Raw genomic sequence first — 23,615 nt, forward strand, 5'->3', positions numbered from 1 at the left:
CATTTGCTTTTGCTGCAATTATCAGAAATAATGAATTTGGAGAATCACTGTTAAAATGACTTATTTCACGTTTTGGGCTTGTAGATGCTGGAAAAACTAAGAAAACCAATCATGTTCTTATAGTCTGGTTCCCTGACCTCACTTAGGACGAAACGGAGCAATTTATAGACTTTGGGGAATTGTGAGGTAAGAGAATCGGTCTAGCAGGCTTGTACCCCTTCACAGGTGTGTAATCAATAATTGCACAGAAAATGCGGAATAACTAATTATGAAAAATTAGTAGCACTTTTTGAAAAAAAACGCTGGTCGGCTGACCAGCATTGGAAAAATACCATTTTTCTTGAAAATGTCAGCACACTAGGAGCCACGATTTTACAGGTTGCTTTAGACTGTCATTCCCTAACAATCCAGTTAGGTATTTCGTGATAATGTGATCATTTCGTTTTTTGATGTTTGCAAAATGTCGTATCTTCCCTTTAAGCATCCTTATCAGGATTATTATGACATCAAAATTAAAGTTCTGCCGTGCACGGATTTTGCTGGCAGAGTTCTTCACCTCCGAATTCCAGGGCTGCTCCTTTAAATACCTTCCTCTCCACGAGCTGGTAGCTGAAGTAGCGTCTTTCATACACAGAAATATCTACCGTCGCAGAATAACTCTCGACCAAGACGTTTTGGAATCCGTACTCCGTCGGGCCCCTGAGACACTTCTGCAGGGTCGCGGGAGGGGCACTGGCGTCCACAACGACCTTGTACCAAAACGATTCCACTTCGATTCTCGCCACACCGCTGCATCCGTCGGCGGTTATTCGGGTGACCGAATTGTCCGGGCGGAAGTCCAGTTCCAGGCCGGTGCCGGTGCCGTAGTCTCGGAAACCGAATAGATGAGCCGGTATCGATACTCCCCCCGCGAACCTCAGCCTGCCGAAACTCCCCGCGAAGGCTGCGGAGCTGGTTGCATCGACGCCCTGCATCCAGATCCAAGATGGCGGAAAGCCGTCTCCCCAGTTCTTCTCCTGGTGCATCGTGGCGTTACCGTGGAGACTGAGACCCTCTGCGCTGTTCTCCCAGGTGTAGGTCCCGACCGATGCGAGGCTGTAGACGAACCAGTGGAGCGGGACAAACGGGAGATTACTGAGCCAGCCCTCGGGACCTGAGAATGGGACAAAATTATTCCATCATGATAATGACACAGGCCTATACTTGCTGCAACAAATTAAGAAGGTTATAAATACCGACAGTGTTATTTAACAACCGCCCCTTGTATTCATGTTTATATAGATCGGTCCCAGCTGGAATGGACAAACTGACTTCACCGAGTCGAAATTGCGGCCGTTTTAGATGTGTCCAACAGTCACTCACTTCCCAACGCACACTTGCCCAAAGTGGCGATATACTGACAGGGCACGTGGCGCGACGCCCCCATGCAGCTGGAGTCCTGTGAGCCCCATGACAGTGGCGTAGCCACGGGGGGGGGGGGGGGGGGGGGGGGGGGGGGGGGGGGGGTGAGGGGCGCCAGCCCCCCCCCCCCCCATGAAACCTTGTCGCCCCCCAGTCGCCCCCCACTGAGATTTTGAGTTTCTAAAAAAATTATCATTGATCTACATGACGCCCCCCCATGAAATGTTCCAGCCCCCCCCCAGCGCCCCCCCCCCCCCCCCCACTGAAAAATTCCTGGCTACGCCACTGCCCCATGAGTCCCCCCTCCCCCGTTCAAAACCCTATCCAGAAATGAGGTCTTACGTGCGCCCCAAATTGAATCCTTGTTGTGCTACTGCAGAGCTTGATTGTGACTTGATGGTCTCACCTTTCCCATCCGGCCCCACGGAACCGGAGGCCCAAAGCTCCCAGACAAACTCTGGTCTCCGATCGTGAAGTTGAAGACTGTCGATTCACCCGTGACAGTGAACGACCCGTACGGCTCAGCGGCCCATCTGAAGTTGGCCGGACTCCGGTCGTCCGGTTCGCGTCCACGGGCCTCCCACCGTCCACCGTCACGGAGATGCTGTTGAGATCGGGGTAGGCCTCCGCCACCACGAGCGGTGCCTGGGCGCCAGCACTGCGGATGATGGCTATGTACGTCAGTGGGGTCGCATCGCCAGCAGGCCCTGAGTTGGTTTTGGGCAACACACGACCGAAGAGAACGCCGAAAGACTGCGGGGAGGAACTGTCAGTTATACGGGCGTACCAGCCCTCGATGAACGGTCCCTGGCTCGGGTAGACGTGTGGGTCGTACTGGTTAGCCAGCACAAGTTGGGAGACCAACGTCGACAGTAAAACAAAACATCCAATGTTCATTTTCAGGCTGATGCGCACCATCGTAACAAACTCCTTTATAAAAATCAGATTTTCCACTCTCATAGTTGTGTTGAAGATGAGAAATTGACACACGGCCTTAACAGAGATTGATTAGTCCTTATCTTTTTTTTAGGTTCAACAATGGCACCTTTCAATATCTACACGTCCTTGATAAGTCATTTCATAATACATGTACATGTAGATGACAGACAGATAATGTACTTGCTATAGTGCAAGTCATATAGTGGTAGAAATGAACTTTGTGCCCCTCCATTCCGGCAGTAGGCCTACTAGGTTTCCGGTTGCACGGCCTAGTATTTTAGATGTGGTGGCGCACTGCATGCAAGATAGAAAGGCCAGTCGAGGCATGTACCTGAGCTCACTGGTTTCAAAATGCCTGATACCAATTAAGAATATAATTATAATAACGTATTAATATGTCCGATATGATCCCAATTCCTATTTGCTTTTCCAGCAGATCAATCAAGACAAAACACACCACCATTACGTCCCATGACGAAGATTGTCCTAGTATATAAAGACTGGTTGTTCACTGCAGTGCATGCCCGTCGCCCGTGTTGGCTTGTTCAAACTTACTAATCGGACAAAAATGAATATACGACAGGGGGAATCAATAATTTCAACTTCTTTTCTACCATTCACAGTAGCGGATCTAGAGGGGAGATTGGATGGGGTGTCGCACCCCCCCCCCTTCAATTGCTGATTAATGCTAAGAAACTAGAAAATGAGGTCAAAATAATAAAATGGAATGCTAAAGTTCCCAAATTCATTTTCCAAAAAAAATCGAATGCAGAAAAAAAACAACGTAAATTTCAAAATTTCCCTGCGGAAGAGCAAGCACACCTTCATTCACCCCCCTTCATATCACCTGAACTCTATATCAGCCACTTTTTCCTCCACTAACCACCAACCTAAGTGCCAACATTCTCAGGTGTTGGCATTGAGGCTACTTTGTGAGAGTTAAAACGCAAATAAACTTTAACAGGGAAAAGCTGACATCAAGGGACACAAAAAACAGCGCGTCCCAAATACAAATTTTTTTTTGGCGAGGCTCTAGCGTCGAAGCGGAAACACGAACCGCCATTATTTTTATACAGTTTTAAAGCTTGCAATCTAAACTTTATCCCAGGCGAGTATTGGTTTGATATTTAAAAGAGTTGTAACATTAGTTGTATTTAAAAAAAAAAAAAAAAAAAGGCATGTCAAAAACAAACTCAACCGATTTCAATAAAATTTGATGATGCGGTACATCAGATGCAAACTCGAATCACACTATGAGCGCGCTTTTTGAATAGGTACATACTTGCACGTGAATTTCAAAATTGAACTTGAAACGAAGAACAATGTTGTGAATTTATTTAAGGTGTAGTCTACGTGGATCGAAAAGAATAGGAAACACAGAAGTAACAGGCAACGAGATCGTCACATCATGAACATGAAGCATTTCCACATTAAAAAATAATGCGCATGGTTGATTTTCCTTGAAATCGGTTGAGTTTGTTTTTAACATGCCTTTAGTTGAACATGTGTCGTTTCAAAACCTTTTTTAAAAATCAAACCAATACTTACTATGCAGGGATAAAGTTAAGATCCCAAGCTTTAAAATGATATAAAAATAATGGCGGTACGTATTTCCGCAGCGACGCTAGAGCCTCGCAAAAAAAAAATGCTGCGGGTGTTTTGGACGCGCTGTATAATATGGCTGGTTACCCTTCTTTGCATCTTGGCGACTCGATGAATTTGGCCAACGATCCCTTTTACACAGCCACATATTGAACATTACTACGTACGAAGATTACAAACCTGCATCGCTGGTCTGTACCCATTTATACTCCTGGCATGGGCGTCAATCCTGGAAGGGGACAGGGGGACGCGTGTCCCCCCCCTACTTTTTGAAGGGTGGGGGACACAATATCAAATGTTCCCCCCCCCCCCAGATTTTTGAACTCGTGCCTCATTTACAGGGCCCTATTATGTACTACAATGTATCTTTTGCTAAGAAAATATTGGTTAAAGTGGTCAGAAATTGCCTCAGATCGCACCACAGAGCATTTAGAATCCACAATTTTTCGGGGCCCTCAGGCCCCAAACCCCATTCCTTTAGCTTAGAATATAATAGCTTATTCAATGACTTCAACCTCGAAAATGATTTTAAATTAATATCTTTTGCTGGGAAAATATTGGTTAAAGTGGTCAGAAATTGCCTCAGATCACACCACATGAGCATCTAGAATCCGATTTTTTTTCGGGGCCCTTGCGGGCCCCGAACCCCACGCTGTAAGGGCTTCGCAATTCGTGCTCGTATTATTTCTAATCAAGGTATGTCCCCCCCCCCCACACACACTTTTGAGAAGCGATTGACGCCCTGACTCCTGGGTAAAGAGAAGCTAGTGTGGTGCCTTGCCCAAGGACACAAGCACCATGTTCTCCGTCATGGGCCGAACACCGTAACTATTGGACCATATATCGCTCAACATATCTGCGGTCCATCTTAAGTCAAGAATTAGGCCCACCATTCCGCCAACAACCCCACTTCGTTTTGCGAGCTCTGCGCATATCCCAAATTCCAAATCCAAAACAACAATGAGTTTCAACTTCCAAGAGAACAGCATAAGGAGAATGGATCGTGATGGCTTCATTTGCATCTTGTGAACGGCAGTCCGTTCCCTGTGCCTTCCGCGGTCCAACATGGTGATGGCTGTGCATGACTCCAATAATATCAGATTGACCATGCACCATATTCTCATGTCATTGGTCTTATTTTCACATCTATGGATGCTGATAACTGCCAGCCCTGTGTCGTTCGTTAAAGGTAGGTACAATGTTTGATAAATTAAAAAATAATGAAGAAAACCAAAAAAATTTATGCGGAGGGTGTGGAGTGTGGTCCCACTGCTGGACTTGAAATTGACACGCTTATTGATTAAGTGCGTCTACACGCCTTAACGTCACGGAAGCTCTTTCCAAAATTCCAAATCTCAACAGGATATTTAGTCTCATTCTATGCTTAATAAAGTTCATAATTTCTCAGATAAGAGCGACAAGCGTTGCAAGGCGTGGGAGTTCGCCTGTGCCAGCGGCCAGTGTATCGATGGCGACTTGGAGTGCGACTGGTATTACGACTGCGAGGACGAGAGCGATGAAGGTGCCGATTGCAAATACACAGGTATAGCCACATTAAACAATCGGCACAGTTTAAAGAGGGATACAGTCACTTACTTTGATGATTACTCCCTTGACCAGATACTAAGACCGTATTAAAGTGGCGGAACTCTATGAGTATGGCCCCAGGCCTGTGCTCCTTGTCCCCCGCTGAAATTTCGAGAAGACAGGCACATTTTTTTTGTAGAAGCCGAATTTTCGTCCCGTCCAGAATAAAAATGAGGCCACCAAGTACATCTTGCAAATAAGGTCAATATTACGTATCTATCGTCTCAAAGACCCACACGAGACAATTTATTGACACTTTGTTTTCAGCTATGGGATCCCCCACAGCAGCATATGAGTCTGGCCCAATCGCTAACGAAAGAGAGATGGGCACTCCATTCTTGTTAACACAGGTTCCCTTGTTTTTCAGCCACAAAAAAAATGCAAAAAAATCCATGTGCTAAAGATGAGGTTTTGAACATTTCATCCTCAACTTAGTAAATCAGTCTTACTTTAAAGTCGTTAAGCAAAAAGGTTAGGAGAATAACGTAGTTTTATAATGTGGTACTCGGACGTAACATTTATGGATTATGTAGGCCTACAATGTGTGAGTCCCTACATTTTCTAACCATTTCCTAACAAAACTACATGCAATTGTATTTGCAACGACTGACTATCACCGAATTTTTTTTTCTTCAAAAACAGCATCTTGATACAGAAATCGTTTACTTGTCTTCTCTTCTGAATTCGTTCAATCACGTTAGGGACATGCAATTCTCAAGATTCCAACAAAGATTATAAGGTTTTTAGGGAAGTAACTTATACTGACCGACGTATGGGAGCTTACCATCTGTCCAGACAATTTAGCCTCGTTTCCATATCGCCAAAAAGAAACTCAGAGAGCAACGCAAACAAGTCCCAAACTGCAACGCAGACATACGGAAACATTTCACCCACAAATGTCACGACGACCCGGACGTAGACGCAAACTATCTTGCAGACGATCAGCAATTAATTAAACCCGGTTCAACTTTCCCAACGGTTCCGAGCACTATCTGCGCAGTGTCTGCATAAGCTTTACGTCGATATGGAAACTAGGCTTTAGGCGAGCCGGCCAACCCCTTACGATGCCGGCAAAAGAAACAGCATCACGCCGACACGATAGCACTGGCACTTCAGCCGTTACCGACCCATGCAGTGTATGCATGTAGAGTACCGACAAAAAGCAGGCTCCACGCGCACGCCGGCACAACACCGGTACAAGGCCGGCACAACGCCGGCACAGCGCCGCCACAACGCCGTTACAACCACTTCATACGCTTGCATAGTTCCGGCGCAAACGCCGGCCCCAAACCCTTCAAACGCTGGCTTAACACCGGGAAAATGTCGGCGTTTCACGGTTTCGATCACGTCAGACGCTTGCGTGGGACCGGCACTGTGCCGGCACAACGCCGGCATGTGGCGTCGTATCCCTCGCGCCAACTTTGTGCCTCTCATTCACGTCGCTCAGAAGAGCAAGCTCCGCATATTTGAAGTCAATGGACCGCTGAGATCGCCTTCTAACACCTGTATCATAAATAAAATAAAAACCTTGAAACATGATATCCTCACAACGAAAGAAAAGAGTTGAAAACGTATTACGGTCCACTACGAAGGTTAAAACTTTTATTACTAAAATTACGTCATTAAAGAAACAGTGGTTTCCAATTATAACTTATGACAAGTCAAGGTCAAACTTCTTCGTTTGCGGGTTTACATCGCATTCCAAGATTATTCTTATTCAACTCCCCAGGATTTACATGCGAAGAGGGGACAACCATGGTGTCCGATTCCTGGCTGTGTGATGGTCATGCGGACTGCAAGGACAAGTCGGACGAAAAGGAGGAGAACTGTCGTAAGTATGGCAAGACCCCTCGTCACCTAATCAATCATATAGGAGGTCTCTAAGTTGCCGTTTTTGCTCATTCATTTTTAGAAACAAAATCTTTAAATTCACAGTTTCTGCAGTGGAAGCCAATACCTGCCGCACAGTGTCCTGTGATAACAAGTGCTTAAAGGAGGCAGAAATATGTGATGGCATTGAACAGTGTGTTGATGGTGCAGACGAGCTTCTGGACAACTGCAAGAACATAAGATGTAAGTAAGGATTCCTCGATTTACCATCATCCTCACCTTTTGTATACCTATTCTCAATAATTAAGTGAGGTTCCATATTTATAAGCACATAGCAATTTCATATAAGGCAGGAACTGCAGTGTAATTGCTGTACAAAAACTTGTCACTTTTTTTTTGGGGGGGGGGGGTGGGTGGGTCAGTTGTCAGTGGCGAATCGGGGGGGGGGGGGTCCTCCAGGCTCCAGCTGCTGAATAATGTCATGATACTGGTAAAATGGGACAAAAAATTAATAAATGGAATTCTAAAGTTTCTAAATTTATTATAAACTTGCCTTAGAATGCAGGGGAATACATTGTTTCAGTAGATGTTAAACATTTCTGGGGGCATGGCCGGAGCCGCACGCCCTCACTCAAGTGATTAAACCCCCCTTTACATCAACCCCACCCCCTTTCCTGAAAGTCAGATTCGCCCCAGGCTGTCAATTGTTAATTTTAATATCTTAGATCTTTTTTTTGTGAGTTGGGAGTTTCTGCAAACCCGCAAGATTCAGATTTAGTTTTATGAATTATTTTTTGGACATTGATATGTGAATATTCGGGAGTTTTCTTAAGTTTGATCAACAAATCTTTTTTTGCTGATCTGTAGCTTGCTTCAGATGCCGTTCTGGAGAGGCATGCCTCAAGTGGTCCTGGGTGTGCGACAACATAGCGGACTGCAATGATTGGTCGGATGAAAACGGCTGACATCTGCGGCACAGGTAAAATAAAAGTTTCTACCATTTGATTCAAATGAGTTTGCTCAACTAACAACTTAATGGGTAGTTTGGAATATCAAAACAAAACCAAAGAAATCGACAGAGCATACAAATAATGTCAATATGTTTCTTCCAAGTCAAATTCTCATCAATATGTATTCCCAAAAATGAAAGAACCCAATGGCCACCTTGGAAAATCTGCCCCCCCCCCCGAAAAAGGGCACCTCCATAATTTTTTTTAAACAGCTCTGACAAGAAACTGATTTTTGACTCAGCGTTATTTTATCACAAGATCCACCAGACGAAGCTATGTAAATCACTGGGGTTTTCTTTACCACTTTTGTTGATGATTTTGTTTTCCTTTGTTAATCTCAGTGGAGGACCGCTGTTGGAAAGGAGCCTTTCCCTGTCACCATCAAGACTTCTGCGTGCCTCAGGGATGGCGATGCGACAAGGACAACGATTGCGGGGACGGCTCGGATGAAACTAACTGCCGTAAGAAACCCGATCACGGCGTCATAATTGCACCTCGCCCAAGAAAACATGCATCATTTATAAGATTAGGGCAAAAATCAACCTTTATCCCCAAAAATTACCAGTAATGCTGGCTGTTTGCAATTGCCAAGCAGATTGTTTTTTCCACACTCAGCAGTTTTGCATGCTGAACAGAGTCCTATGAAATCATTTCCGTATGATAACAATCATTTCAAGAAGTGCTTATTTTCACTTTTGTTGTACTTTAAGGCACATCTCATAGGGCATTCCCCCCCCCCAAAAAAAAAAAACCCTTGGTCTATAAAATAAAGAAAAATCTGTAAATCAAACAAGAAAAATCTTACATAATAAAAACCTGTATTTTTGAAGAATATATATCTCTGAGAAATTGTTACAATTTAGTGACATATTTCCACTCTAACCTGAACATTTAGGAAAGCGAGTCACCTTTCACAGAAAAAAAAATTTCAGCCCAATCCCCCTTTTTGTTTGTTAGAGGCTCACACAAACAAACAAAACCTGATGAATTTCTCTGTGATAAATGCAGTATTATGAATTTGTTTCTCCTACAAAAAAAACCATGCAGTTTAAAAAAAAAGGTAAGGTCTGTCATGAGCCAATGTGGCCCATCATGATAGCATTTATCTCTGGTTTCCTTGGGATGCCAGTCCATCACAGGTTACTCCCCAGCTAATGCCAGTACCCATTTATACTCCTGGGTGGAGAGAGGCAAGTGGGGGTGAAGTGGCTTGCCCAAGGATACAACATATGGCCAGCAGTGGGACTCGAACCCCTGACCCTCTGATCAGGAGTCGTGAACCCTGAACACTAGGCCACACTCCCAAATTCACTTCAATCTTCTTCCCTCGTAGAGGACAATTAAATCTGTCATTTATAAATAAAAGTTCGGATTGCTTTTATGACATTCCCATCGCAGATGTCAAGTCGGCCTGGGATCCCGTGTACGGCTGGAGTTTATGGAGTGAATGGTCGGCCTGCAACACCGACTGTGGGCCTGGTCAGCGGCAGCGCTACCGACTGTGCCACGAGCTGAGCATTGCCTGCGCCGGGAAAGAAGTTCAGCTTGAGAGTTGCCAGCAAAAAGAGTGCGTCCCGGAAAAAGGTGACAAGTTCTTACACTCAGATTTTCAGAAGTATTATGGTAGAAGAAGTAAAAAGTTGGGTCTAACTCATATTCGCCAATCGGGCCCTCCTTCTCAGGTAGTCAACTTATATAAATGACGCAGATATGATGAGATTCATCTGTGATGCCACCTTTTGTTTTTTCTTCAATTCTGGTCTGCTCTGTAGACGTGGGTTGCGGCACAAGGCAGTTACCGACCTGGCAGCCGTTATTTGTGAAGCGTATTGTGGGCGGCGTAGAGGCAGTGGCCGGCTCCTGGCCCTGGCAGGCCCAGCTCTTCCATCGGTTCAAGAGCGGACGGCAGGTGGCCATCTGTGGCGGGACGCTGGTCAGGGACAACCTTGTTGTGACGGCTGCTCACTGCTTCTTGAAAACAATGTAAGTCTCGATACAATGTGATTAAATTAAAGAAAGATTTGATCAGATTGGGTTGTGTTCTTTTACAATTTACCAATAAAGCAAAAACTATATAGTAAGGTTTCATCGTAACAAAGTTCTTTGGAGAATAAGGGCTTTCCTTATGTCACGAGCCAGTATCGCCCATCAGGCAAGCGTTTATCTCCTGTTTCACTAGCATGAAATGACTGGGAATGTTTCTATTCCCCCTGGATGGGATGCCAGTCCATCACAGTTACTCCACAGCTAATGCCGGTACCCATTTATACTCCTGGGTGGAGAGAGGCAAGTGGGGATGAGAGGCTTGCCCAAGGACACAACATATGGCCAGCAGCTGGATTCGAACCCCTGACCGTCTGATCATGAGTCACACGAACCCTAACCACTACGCCACACTCCCCCAAGGGCTTGGCCGTTGCAGATTGGTGAAAAAACCACATCTACAATCTATCTTTGATAAGACTACGTACATTACATTTTAAAGTTAACAAAACAAGCCAATAGAGTCTCTGTGAAGAAAACAAAAATCACACAATTTCTAAAGAGGTTCGGGTCTCAGTGATGAAAGCAATACTTTAAAATGTAACCTCTTAAAAGTTAAGTTCATATCAAGTCTGCACAACCTATTCAGTACAGGTCAAAACCCAATCCTGTGGTAAACCTGTGCAACTCCACAAACAAGGGATACTGCAGGAAAGTGTACATCAGATCTTACCCACCTCCAAGATATTTGTTTTTCTTTTATCAAACCAGGAATGACGCAAACTCTTGGAAGGTGCACCTGGGCAAGCATACAATCGACCTCCATCTTGGCTCTGGCGAGCAAGAGGCAAACATCAAGCACATCATCAAGCACAAAGAGTTCAACAGCAAGACCATGCAGAACGACTTGGCCGTCTTGGTATTAGACAGGTCCCTGTCCCTGGATGGCAAGCAAGTCAATGTGGCCTGCCTGGACGAGGATTTGGACATGAGGGACAAGACTCACTGCTTTGTGACGGGATGGGGATTGACGGAAAGTAAGGGTGAAATGCAAAGATCGTACAGCACCGCGTAGCGGCGCCTTGTACAAGTAAAAGCTGGCGCAGTGTTTGCAATCTAGTACAGTGCTTACACAAATATGTAGAGGGGCAAACGCAACACATATTTTAAAAATAACATCTTTGATCGAAAGTTTTCCAACACTGGTCGGGCCGACCAGCGTTGGAGAAAACTGGCTTTTTTTTTAAAACTGCTCCTAAATTTTCATATTTAGTTATTCCGCATTTTCTTTGCAATTGATTACAGACATGTAAGGGTCTGGTACAAGCCTGCTAGACTGATTCTCTGACCTTACAATTCCCCAAAGTCTATAAATTGCTCCGTTTCATCTTAAGTGGGGTCAGGGAACCAGACTACAAGAACATGATTGGTTTTCTCGGTTTTTCCAGCATCTACAAGCCCAAAACGTGAAACAAGTCAGTTATTAATATTTGCTATAACATACTTATCTTCCAAATCCATTTATTTCTGAAAATTGCAGCAAAGCAAATGTTGTAGTACATTCCCTAAGTGATAGATCAAATCTCGCCGAGAAACACCAACGATATAAAACACTCAGATCTTGCATTTTGGTTTTTTGTTCTTTGTGCAGTGGGAGGGAGACAAGCCAGGAAACTTCAGGAGGCCCCCGTGCCTATCCTAAGCCAGAGTCAGTGTAACCACAAGGATGTCTACAAGGGGATGGTTAGGGACACCATGATGTGTGCGGGGTACCTGGCTGGAGGAATTGATGCTTGCCAGGTAAGTCATCAAAGGTGACCCTCCAGCACAAACCAATTTTAGAAAATTGGGATTTTATGCTGATTGCAAAGGACATTGAATAAAATTTCCAATGTGGTATAGAATATGGGAATCAGACCAAATCTGACGGAGTTATACACATGTTCAGTTCCTGATTTTGAGGCCTCAGAATTTTTTTTAGAATCAAGAATTTAATCGTTAACAGTTTCCCAAATGAACTCCTCCAGAAATTTACAAATTAACTACATAAACAGTGACATATATTCATTATTCTAGCTTCTAACGCCCAATTCTAAATGTTTGATCATTTTTGCCGGTACGATATTCCTCATTCATTGATCTCAAAATACAGCGATGCAATTTTCAACTGGTTTTGTGCTGGGTCACATATGACGTATACAAACTCAACAATGGAAGATGCAATGTAGCTACTGTATATAAAAAGTGAGGCTGTGTGACTTTCTGATGGAAAAAATCTGATTCATGTTCTTATGGCTGAGATTTCAAAATGTCGGTTTAAAGTCCACTTTAACAACAGTAAATGTTGCTTTTTGGAAAGGTGCTTCACCAAATTTGTTTTCCGTGTTGTATTTGAAGTTGTACTTATTACATGCTAATTAAAGTAACAAATTATAACAATATTAAACATACATTGTACCAGTCAGCAGCAACAAAATCATTTAGGGTAAATCTATTTTGATTTTTGAGTCTACTTGATTTTCTGAGAATAAAAGAAAAATTGACAAACGTGAAATTGACCCCCGACTCCTTCAGTCAATTTGTTAAGGTGCAGAAAATTGCAGGCGAGATTCGTAATGAACACTGAAATTTATCGTTTGTGTGTGTGTTTTCAAGAAAGGCTCAGTCTCAGTGAGAGGCTACAGTGAACTAAAATACAAGGGGAAAGTCATGAAGTTTTATTTTTTCAGAAACCTGTGCCTTAAATGTCACTTATGGCAGTACATGTATTTTGAATGTTCTTATTTTTTTCTTTTCTTCAGGGGGATTCAGGCGGGCCTCTGATATGTGAGTTGTCCGACGGTCGTTGGCACCTCGTCGGGGTCACCAGCTGGGGCCGTGGGTGCGCCATGGCCAACAAGCCAGGGGTGTATACCAAAGTGGCGCACTTCACACAGTGGATTGAAGACCACATAAAGAAACATGGACTTTAGCTAAAATCAATAATAAAATATTAAATTAATCGAATCCGAAGGATCCGAATGATTCCAAGATATTATCCGTTGTTTGTATAAATTGTGGAAATAATGAATTATAGAAATATAGACCTTATGCATGAAGGCGGAGTCAGAGGGCAATGGCTTTGCGTTGCTGGGATCGGCATGTGCATTCATTGTTACTAAAAATAAGAAAGAATGCCCTCTTGAGGTACCTGCAACACATAAGGCCTTTTGCAGTTTCAGCGACCTAGAGCAACACAGTGCACATGATGTAAAAAGGTACATTTTGACAATGCCCAAACCCAGACCGAAAACGTGGATGCAAAAAAAACAAAAGTTAACTTTTGGTGGTTCACATCCAATTCAAATATATCCCTCTGCGATAAATCATCTATTGTATGTATTATATTTATTCAATGACCATGAACTTTATTAAAAACTCAAGTTACATGAATTTACTTTAAACTGGGTCACTTTATTTATCTTGACTCTGTAAACAAAAACAGATCCACAAACAAGAACTATATTATTGGTATTCAGGCATGCAACTTTTCCTCTCATCCGCTGATTTCCTGGTATTTTTACTTCTCATGGATGTCATTACAAATTGAAAAACACCGTACGAAGTCTAGCGTGGTTTAAAATTTCCTCCTTTTTTCTAACTTCACAGTTGCATGCCTGGTATTTTAATACCGCTGCATTAGTACAAATGAATGCATATCAAATTGAAAGTCTGTAAACAGTAAATAAAGGTAGGAAAAGCAACAAATAAGGTGATTGATTTTTTTCCCCATTAACTTTTTATCACAAAAGCAATCAGTATTATGCAGATATAAGATTTATTCCTGTGAAAGTAGGGCTGTCCATTGTCGAATAATTTAGTACTCAATTACTCAAAACTGTGTTTGACTGAATATTCAGATATTCGAAACTGCCAGCTGTAAATGCGTGCCGCTCCGGTCAAAAGTTGCATGCAGAGTGCGCCAGTTAAAATTTGCGTGCGGCAATCTATACAGTTTTATAAGATGGAATTTTGCGTTGGGGTGATACAAATCAAATTAGGTTTTTGCCCTTCACCGACGTTTAAACACTGTATACTCAGTGTGTTACCTCCCGAGTGAAACTTGGAAAAAATCACTCGGATGGGACTCGAACCCACGAGCTCCTGCTTTCTAGCGCATCCGAGTGATTTTTTCCAAGTTTCACTCGGGAGGTAACACACTGAGTATACAGTGTTAAAACGTCGGTGAAGGGCAAAAACCTAATTTGAATCTATAGAGTGTTTTGCAGCAAGTATTTTACAACTGTCAAGGGCTTTAACCAGCTAAAAGGATAGAAACAATGAACAGCCGTCGACAGAAAAGTTACCGTCGACCAAAAAAAGTGGCACCTGAAAACAAAACGCAGCAACTTTATGATAAAGTAACATCACAGTCGTGTGTGTATGTGCGTAGTTTTTTTTTTTTTTCCAATATTCAAACCGGCAAAAAGCTTTTCTCATATTCGGTTGATGATCAAATATTTGGGACAGCCCTGCGCAAAAGTACTTATATCTGTGTCTACCATGCATGACATCAGGTTCACACACACACACATTACATTTACATCACAAATATAAACAATCCTAAAAGATCACAAAAATCAGGAAATCTGTACCATTAACTTGTCACAGGCTTTCAAATCTGCGAATAATACTTGCAAATGTATTCTGCCGAAATATCAAATTTAACGCCAGAGCATCACACTTCTAAAATTATTTTGATAAAGATTTGCCATATATATTACATGAGGAAGAAAAATTTACTACTTTTCAAAAGCTATCTTTAACTGATACGCATTTGCACAATATTAGATACTCAGGGTCACTGCATGCAGTTTTTATCTTTGATAAAAGGCATAAATTAGTGGGAATTCTATTCAAAAACTGATTTACCATGACAGACTCGGACTTTATTTAGGAGTATTAATAGGAGCTTTGTATAAAGGTTTTCAGCACAAAATTACCGGATTCTTCTTCTAATTATCGTAACCTTAAATGCAGCAACACAAGTTTTTGTAGAATTGTTTGTAAGAAACTGAGATAAAAAAAATGCCTGGAAGATGAAAAAAACAATTTAATTTTGTCCTTGTTTGATATAATGAGTAAATACCAACACTGTTCAAAATCCCCAAATACTATTCAACAGATGGATTTAACATATTCATATTGTCTGGTGCCCGGACCCCTTGGGTATAAAGTCACTGAAGACCAGCATCAGATCAGAAAACCAGTTTATCCAAATGCCCTTGAAGTGATTATGCGTCATGGGACTTATCTGTTTTAGAAGTTTAGGATGGGGGGGGGGGGGGGGGGGGGGCTTGTGTGTTTAGTTGTTCCTCACAAAGTCTTCCCCCTTGGCAATGTTACCCTTCAGTTCACCCATGGCATCGGCAAGTAGTTTTGTCTCGAAGTTGGAGAGCTTGCCGAAACCCAGATTCTTCTCAAGACCATTTTGCTGCAAAAACAGGAGTTTTATATCAAGTTAATGTTTCTGAACCAGCGTGTGGCAAAATGTTACCCTCGTCCATGACAATGAGACAATTATTTTTTTTGGAGGGGTGGGTCTTTTTAAAATTTCTAAGAACATTTGCTTCGCAGATAAGAAACAAAGTAAGTCTAGGGTGGCTCTTGATCACTTTTAGAAAATGCTCGGTTCTCTCGGAATACATAATGTCTAGCCTGAAATTGCATTTGATAAAGCCGGCATCTGCTGAAAAAACTGAGAAATGTTTGGAACTAATTATTAAGATGATATGAGCAATAATATTTGAACCTTACTACATCAGCAAATTATTTTACTTTGCAATTATCTTCTAATACTTCCCACCTCCTACACTTGTGACAATCTTAGCATAAGGAAGAAGCAGCTACATGATCAAGTATCACCCTTCAAGATTTTTAATTGACAATGAAAATTCAATCGTTCGGAGACTCTTTACTAAAAAGGCCTAAATCCCCCCAATTTGTGACAGAAATCGCTACTCCTGCCTTGCAAGCAAAATCTGTTTTTAAATGATAAAAAAGAATAAGGTTAACAAACAAATTTCTTTTGTGAGTGTGTGTGGTTCTGAAAAACAAATTGGAAACTCAGTCTCCTGACAATGGGCAGAGTCTCCCACTACTTTTTTCCGAACCACACAAACTCACACAAGAATTTGTTTCGTCATATAATGCAACTGCAAACTTTCTCTGATGTTTTCACCATGCAAACCTTTAAAGGTGAATATACAGCATTTGCCTTTGCTGTAATTTTCAGAAATGGATGGAGTTGGGGGTTACACTATATTGTGTTCATAGATGCTGAAAAAAAAAAGAAAAAAAAAAGCTGTTCTTGAAGTCTGGTTCCCTGACCCTACTTCAGACAAAACAGAGCAATTTATAGATGTCCGGGCAGCCTCTACTCCATGGGCGCGTGCGCGTTGCTTCACTAACCCCTGGCCACAATGTACACATAAACGGATGCTGACTGGCTATTCAGAGCGTACTGCTCGGGCATTTCGAAGACTGCACGCTGAGCGCGCCCATAATGCGCTCGCGTGCTTTGTATGTCACGTCACGTACGAATATTCAAACTGCGCGAAGCCTGCACGATATGGATTATGGCAGCCTCGTTTTCGTTAAAAAAACTCTGTATCTGCGGTTGTAAAGGGACGAAAGGGGTACGTACCTTTAATACAAATCTTGGATAAATAACATAACATCCAAACCTTATGTTTGAAAGGATTGATTCTTCAAAAACACAACTTTCAACATTTTAAAGATGGCGTCGGCACGTAAAATGGATAAACTGCAGCCTAATTATAATGTGCCATATTTTGACACATTTAAATTACACAATTCCAGGGGTTGAGATCACGCAAGGCATGATGGGAAACAACATGGTGCAGCAAGATCTTGTACCCATGGGAACGAGTTGATGTCGGGGGAATTGTCAGTCAGGGAACCAGACTAGCTGGCTTGCACCCGTTTGTGGATGTGTAACCGATTGCAAACAAAATGGGGACTAACTAATTTTCTAAATTGGGAGCAATATTTGAAAAATGTCAGTCTTTCCAACGATGCTCGGCCAACCATCTTTGGAAACGGATACAAAATTCCACTTTTCTTGGAAATGACAGCCCCCTAGGTGCCATGATTTCACAGGATGCTTGAGACTATTATTCACTTACAGTCAAGTAAGGTATTTCATAATGATTTGATAGTTTTGTTTTTTGATGTTTGCAAATGTTGTATATTACCTAACATCGAAGCAACACAATTTTGGTTCTTTCGAGCAAAGTTTTTATCTGTACAGAAAAATAAAAATATTATCAGATCAAACGTCTTACCCCAAGCAAAACTGGGTTGGCAAAGTATCCAGCCTCTGTGATATCTGACTTGACAAAGGCGCACTCGACGACTCCCTGCTCACCGTTAAGAGCCTTCAGAACCTGTGAATAAAAATACGATTTGCTGCTTGAGAAAAATTCTTTACTTCTCAAATCAAGGTAGGTACATCGCCTGTAAATTTTTTGGGGGAAAAATGCGGGGTCAATGTGGGAATTTTAAATTTTAAACTTTTAAATAGGTGACAAGATTTTCTGTGAGTTGAAACAAAACTGTTATCATGGCCAACATGCAAGACGACACCACTAAAAACACTTTTGAAAAGGGTATCTGAGACCAATATTGTCACTTTTCTCTATAAAAATATGTCAACTTCTGCAAACTGATGTCGATACACATTTACTAATTGAAGGGAATCTACGAGGAAAAGTTTTGGATCTTAGAAAATGAAATTTAGTTATGATGTAGAAAAAAACGATTCCAATGACTTACCGAACTTCCAAACCTTGCACCAGCCATTGCCATGGACAATGTGGCAGAACCCTGTAGTTTAATAAGAAAATGTCCATTAATTAAAACATACATTCAAAAAGTGTATGAATTGGACTCCACAAATGATGTCTAGAGGGCGCCATGTAGTATAACAAGTGAAGGGCACAATTATGACCATTGTGCATGAAGGTGTGTGCTGTTCATTCAATTACTGAAGATTCGATACTTTATTCACAAAAGACTCGATACTTTATTCACATTCTAAGACTTTTTGCAGACCACTGAACTGTCCTGCATCGACAACAATGTCTCAAATGTCCTCTGCAGAGGTGAACTTGTGCATACAGAGTGGTATGGTGTATTATTACTTTTTTTATATATACAGTCGAATCTCGTTAGTGCAAACTCTGTTAATACAAAATTCTGGTTATAACAAACACAAAGCCTTAGTCCTGACTGTGCATTTATCTGCACAATGAATGGGACTTATGTTCCTCTTAATACAAAATTCTGATATAACACACAATTTGGCTAGGTCCGAACGAGTTTGTATTAATGAGACTCGACTGTATTACTGAAGGAATAGCTGTAACCATACATCTACTATAATAGGTTTGAAATGGAAAATAGATTGTTAATAACTGTGTTGAGAGTTTTGCATCAATTTGTTTTTAGGTGTTTTTTTTTTTTTTAAATTAATGATGTTGATTGTCTAGATACTCACAGCTCCAGCCTTGGCATTGACCACCTCAGTGCCTGCATTCTGGATACGATCAGACAGCTTCTCCAGCTCATCATCTGTGAACGATACTGAGGGCTGGGTCTGACGAAACAATACAAACACGGACATGCAGTTCTTGCATCAACAAGATCTTGGTAGAAACGTCCAGCAGAAACTGTCTATTGGGTACCATGCAGCATATTTTATGTCTTTGGGTCTTCCTAATAAACTGGTACCTTGATTTCCTTCTTCTATTCTGAAATTTGTTCAAATATCAGTGACTCAAATTGACTCGAGCATAAATTTGACTCGACTCGACCACACAGTGTGACTTGACTCATGTCAATTTTCTTGACCTAATGACTTGATTCAACTCGAGTAACTTCCTTAAAATGACTTGACTTGACTTGTGTCACAACACAGTGACTTGTTACAACTCTGGTAACTTTACAAAGCAACTGCCCTGTGATGGATTACCTGAGCAACAGCTAGAGCAATGCTTTCAGTACCAGTTTGTTCTACTGCCCTCTATTGTCTCAAATTAAGCACCAGGTTGTCTACTGCCCTCTGGTGTCTCAAAGTGTCCATTTACCTGTGAGAGCAGCGGGATGATGGTGATCCCCGAGTGTCCGCCGATGACCGGCACCGAGGTGGTGCTGACATCCAGGCCCTTGAGCTCCGAGACAAACGTGTTGGATCGGACAATGTCCAGGGTGGTCACCCCAAAGATGCGGTTAGGGTCGTAGACTCCAGCCTTCTTGAAGACTTCAGAGCAGATGGGAACGGTGGAATTGACCTGAATTGTTTACAAAAGTCATGCACATAAAAAGTAGACCAAAAAAATCTATTCAAGGATAAGGGTCGTTACGATCCAAGTATTTCACAATATAGAAGAACAGCTGTTGAAAAATCCTTCCTTTACCCACAGATACAACAGCCAAACATGACGTCCATTTGTTGATGTTGCCTAATAGTTTCTACCCATATTGTTTCCAGATTTTTTGGCCATGCATGCCATAAGTTGAAATACATATTGTGAATAACCATGGGTTTTTCCCCCTAGTGGGGAGTGTGGCCTAGTGGTTAGGGTTTGTGACTCATGATCAGAGGGTCAGGGGTTCAAATCCAGCCACTTGCCATATGTAATGTCCTTGGGCAAGCCACTTCACCCCCCCCCCCCCCCCCCCCCCCTTGCCTCTCTCCACCCGGGAGTATAAATGGGTACCGGCATTAGCTGGGGAGTAACCTGCCATGGGCTGGCATCCCATCCAGGGGGGAATAGAAATATTCTTAGTAATTTCATGCTAGTGCAACCAGAGATAAACGCCGGCCTGATGGGCCACATTGGCTTGTGATAGACTTTTACTTTTTACTTACTCTTTTCTCCCCATACCTCATTAAATCAATAAGTAAGTGGATAACACTCAAGAAGAGGGAAGCAAAATACCCAGAAATTAAGGAGTAAAGCTGACACAGCAAACTCATCCTCCGTATTCTAGTTAACTCTAAGGCACTTTCCTGTGAAAGTTGGCAATTTACACATGTACGATTGCAGGGTGAGGTTTACTAATAAGCAAATTTTCTTCAGTAATACGCATTTGAACCTGTTTGTATGGATCCCCATACCTCATTAAATCAATAAGTCAAATGGATAGCACTCAAGAAGAGGGAAGCAAAATATCCAGTAATTAAAGGGTAAAAGCTGACAGAGCAAAAGCCTCCTCCTTTTTCTAGGTAACCTGAAGGCACTTTTCTGTGAAATTTACACACACGTAAGCAGGGTGAGGTTTACTTATCAGCAAATTTTCTATAGTAATACAAATTTGAACCTGTTTGTATGGATCCCCAAATGGTATGACAGTGCCACTTGAAAGTTTAAAGAAAAATGTGACATAATGACGCTGAGAAATGTTGTCCATACTGGGTTAGTGATGATTCCCATGATGGCCGTGGGGCAGTACTTGGCAGCTGCTTCACTCAGAGTCTGGACGATGGAGGCATTGGTGTTGAACAGATCGTCTCTTGTCATTCCTAGGACAGCCAACAAATTTAACTCTTGAAAAATTGACCAAAATTGACAGAAACTTTTTAAGAACATACTTGAACAAAAATCTCTGGCTAGGGATTGTCAGTGATTAGCCTTTTTGATCATTTTTGACCAGCTTTCCAGCAAAAAAGATAATGAAAATCTGATTACAGAAAGAACTCAAACCTTCGATGCAAATACAAAATTATAAAATCACTACAAAAAGTTGGTACATGTCTATCTTTTTCACAAGTAACAGAGTCTAAAATATCAGTAAACTTGTAGACGTCCACTGATCATGAGCTCAAAATTTAGAAGAGTTTTTGATCAGGGGTGTTATTTGTGTTTGTATGTTCATATGCTTATTCAACAAAGCTTGATAAAGACTAGATTTTTGGAGCAAATCTCAAGTCATGACCGCCAACATGGGCTATTGTGAAAACTCCAAATAGACTAATCTGGTGACAATTAGAAACCATTACTTAGAATACACTCGCACAGACATCACTTTGCCAAAAATTTGGGACTCTCAGTACTGTGTATCAGAGTCTCAAAACATATGAAAGCATGCAACACAAGAAAATAGACTGACACACGAAACAACCAGTCCACACACAGTCTTAAACTTCTTAGTATAAAAGGAAGCCAAAAGAAACGTTCGGTACCCAGACTTTTTTTCTGTACATTCCCTCCATACATGCCACCATGTAATCAATCTTTGTCAAAAAGTTGGACAAGTACCAGTCTAGTCTTCAGCTTCAAACTGAAATTAGTTTGCATTTTTGTCCGCTAAAGAGTGACTAAAGTTGGCCTGATTTTGTTTTGCACGTTTTTTTTTTTTTTGCACTCATGGTCCCAGTCTGATACATAGATTTTACATCCCAATTTTTGTTTTAAAGTTGATGTGAACACACTTCATGGCAAACTTATCACAAAAGTTTGCGAACATTGAACCTGTGCAAGTACGTGGTACCACCTCAGTAGATATTCACTTCTCTTTGAGTAGGCCAAGCAGGTGTAATCCACCATTTGTGTACGGAGGCCCTACACATTATGGCACGATGCCGTAATCTTCAACGGCTCACCAGGTTTCCTTGGTACACCGGCGGGGATGAGAACCAGCTGGCACCCCTCCAGGCATTGCTGCAGCTGCTCCGCTCCCTGGTAACCTGCAACCTTGGCCGGCGTCTCCACGTGGCTCAGGTCAGCTGCCACACCGGGGGTGTTGACCACGTCGTACAGCGCCAGGTTGCTGACCATGGGGTTCAACTTGAGCAGGAGGGACAAGGGCTGGCCGATGCCACCGGCTGCACCCATAACGGCCACCTTCTGGTGGTCCTGAGGACAACAATGTCAAGTGTAGAAATTGTCAATGTAAGAGTTGCGAAACTTTTTTTTTCTGGTTTACATTCTGGCAAAATGACTGTTGTTGATGATGAAAGCAGTCCCAACAACAGTTACTTTGACAATCCACAGTGAAATACCAAATAACCAAAGATATCAGGAATTATGACAGGTAAATTACATTTGTGTAACCTATAAAGTTTTTAAGTTGGGATTTTATAAATTTGGCCGTCATGTCAAGATCTGTTGTCTTTGTCCATGGAGAAAAGTCACATGACCAACGAGCCTATTTCTATTAAAATGTGTAAAACTGTAAAATTTTAAATTCTGTACAAAACTTCAAAAGGCTATTTTCTCTTTCATTGTTTGTTTACCACACCACAATAGTTTTCATTTCGGAAAGAATGTACATTTTGTATTAATTATCCAGATGCCACTTCACTTTGGTTGTGTACAAAACACTTTTTTTCAGACCATTCTCATAGGGTTTGAGCACAGGGTGTCAAGTGATGTCTAGGTATGGAATTCTTTCCAAGTGCGTTTCCAAAGTATTTTGTAACAAACTTGGAAGTGTTTCTCAGTCCCAGATTCATTTTTCATGTCTTTTCAAAAATTTTCATGGACATCATGATCATCAATTACATTTTAATAAATATGACAATTGTCATAAACAAAGTGGCGTCACTTCATATTTTTGGGTGAAGTTGTTATTAACACTTGTAATAGTATCGTCAGACCCCCTAAACTAAAGCTACGCGGTCCTATTTCTACGTACTCGCATTCTACTCCTAGAACTATGAGGCTCCACGTAGTGGAGCCTCATAGTCTGATAGTTCTAGGACTAGTACTCGCATTCATTGTGTGTGACAACGAGCGCGCGTTGCAATCGTTACCTGCGCAGATTATGGAGGGTCAAGGATATAAGAAGACCGCCACTCTTTGCTTTCTCCTTCTCCCCACCCCCACCCCCATCCCGACCGATCCCCCCTCCCCCCCCCCCCCCCCCCCAAAAAAAAACACCGCCTGCCGCGCCGGCTGTACAGCTGGCGTACGTGCCACTGCCAGTCCATGGTCGCACGTTTACCGTTATTAACCGCACGGCCTACGGCCTACCTGAGCAGACAGCGACAGCAATCGCTTGGCCTGGGCTGGCGTTCCCGCCCTCCTCAAAAGTACACAAGATCTCAACATATTGACTGCGATCTAAATTAACGGTCTTTACAACAAAAAGTTCGAATACAAGTTGTATAAATCCGAAAATTATGCGGCGAAATTAGTGAAATGTGATGATTTGCAGCCAGAACCGGCGAAACGAGCAGAGGAAAGGTCGATCGTA

General features: G+C 42.3%; 3 protein-coding genes across 3 annotated transcripts; 1 reads left to right on the forward strand and 2 right to left on the reverse strand.

The window, feature by feature from the left end:
• Window positions 1–419: 419 nt before the first annotated feature.
• On the reverse strand, window positions 420–2,470 carry LOC119743327 (tocopherol cyclase, chloroplastic-like). Its single transcript, XM_038219731.1, is given in 3 exon segments — window positions 420–1,153; window positions 1,795–1,971; window positions 1,974–2,470. Coding segments are annotated over 3 exon segments (1,206 nt in total). The 5' UTR covers window positions 2,362–2,470; the 3' UTR covers window positions 420–512.
• A 2,427-nt stretch (window positions 2,471–4,897) lies between these two features.
• LOC119742623 (transmembrane protease serine 3-like) lies at window positions 4,898–14,207 on the forward strand. Its single transcript, XM_038218749.1, is given in 12 exon segments — window positions 4,898–5,131; window positions 5,351–5,485; window positions 7,259–7,360; window positions 7,465–7,602; window positions 8,227–8,315; window positions 8,317–8,338; window positions 8,711–8,830; window positions 9,768–9,953; window positions 10,142–10,352; window positions 11,124–11,389; window positions 12,004–12,152; window positions 13,154–14,207. Coding segments are annotated over 12 exon segments (1,713 nt in total). The 5' UTR covers window positions 4,898–5,007; the 3' UTR covers window positions 13,325–14,207.
• A 1,474-nt stretch (window positions 14,208–15,681) lies between these two features.
• On the reverse strand, window positions 15,682–23,608 carry LOC119742624 (malate dehydrogenase, mitochondrial-like). The gene is made up of 8 exons (XM_038218750.1): window positions 23,393–23,608; window positions 22,021–22,273; window positions 20,831–20,940; window positions 19,502–19,705; window positions 18,913–19,011; window positions 18,189–18,239; window positions 17,699–17,800; window positions 15,682–15,825 (listed from the first exon to the last, which is right to left on the reverse strand). Exons 1-8 carry the CDS (start codon window positions 23,468–23,470, stop codon window positions 15,697–15,699), a joined length of 1,026 nt encoding a protein of 341 aa, XP_038074678.1. The 5' UTR covers window positions 23,471–23,608; the 3' UTR covers window positions 15,682–15,696.
• Between the last annotated feature and the right edge of the window lie 7 nt (window positions 23,609–23,615).

The sequence above is a fragment of the Patiria miniata genome, unplaced genomic scaffold (assembly GCF_015706575.1).
Source record: "Patiria miniata isolate m_02_andy unplaced genomic scaffold, ASM1570657v1 HiC_scaffold_6, whole genome shotgun sequence".
Lineage (NCBI taxonomy): Eukaryota > Metazoa > Echinodermata > Asteroidea > Valvatida > Asterinidae > Patiria > Patiria miniata.

Coding starts and splice junctions, on each gene's coding strand:
- LOC119742624 (XM_038218750.1), bottom strand. CDS start 23,470: ATGTTGAGATCTTGTGTACTTTTGAGGAGGGCGGGAACGCCAGCCCAG. Junction 22,274..23,392: donor TGCTGTCGCTGTCTGCTCAG/GTAGGCCGTAGG, acceptor TGTTGTCCTCAG/GACCACCAGAAGGTGGCCGT. Junction 18,240..18,912: donor TCAATGCCAAGGCTGGAGCT/GTGAGTATCTAG, acceptor ATTAAACTACAG/GGTTCTGCCACATTGTCCAT.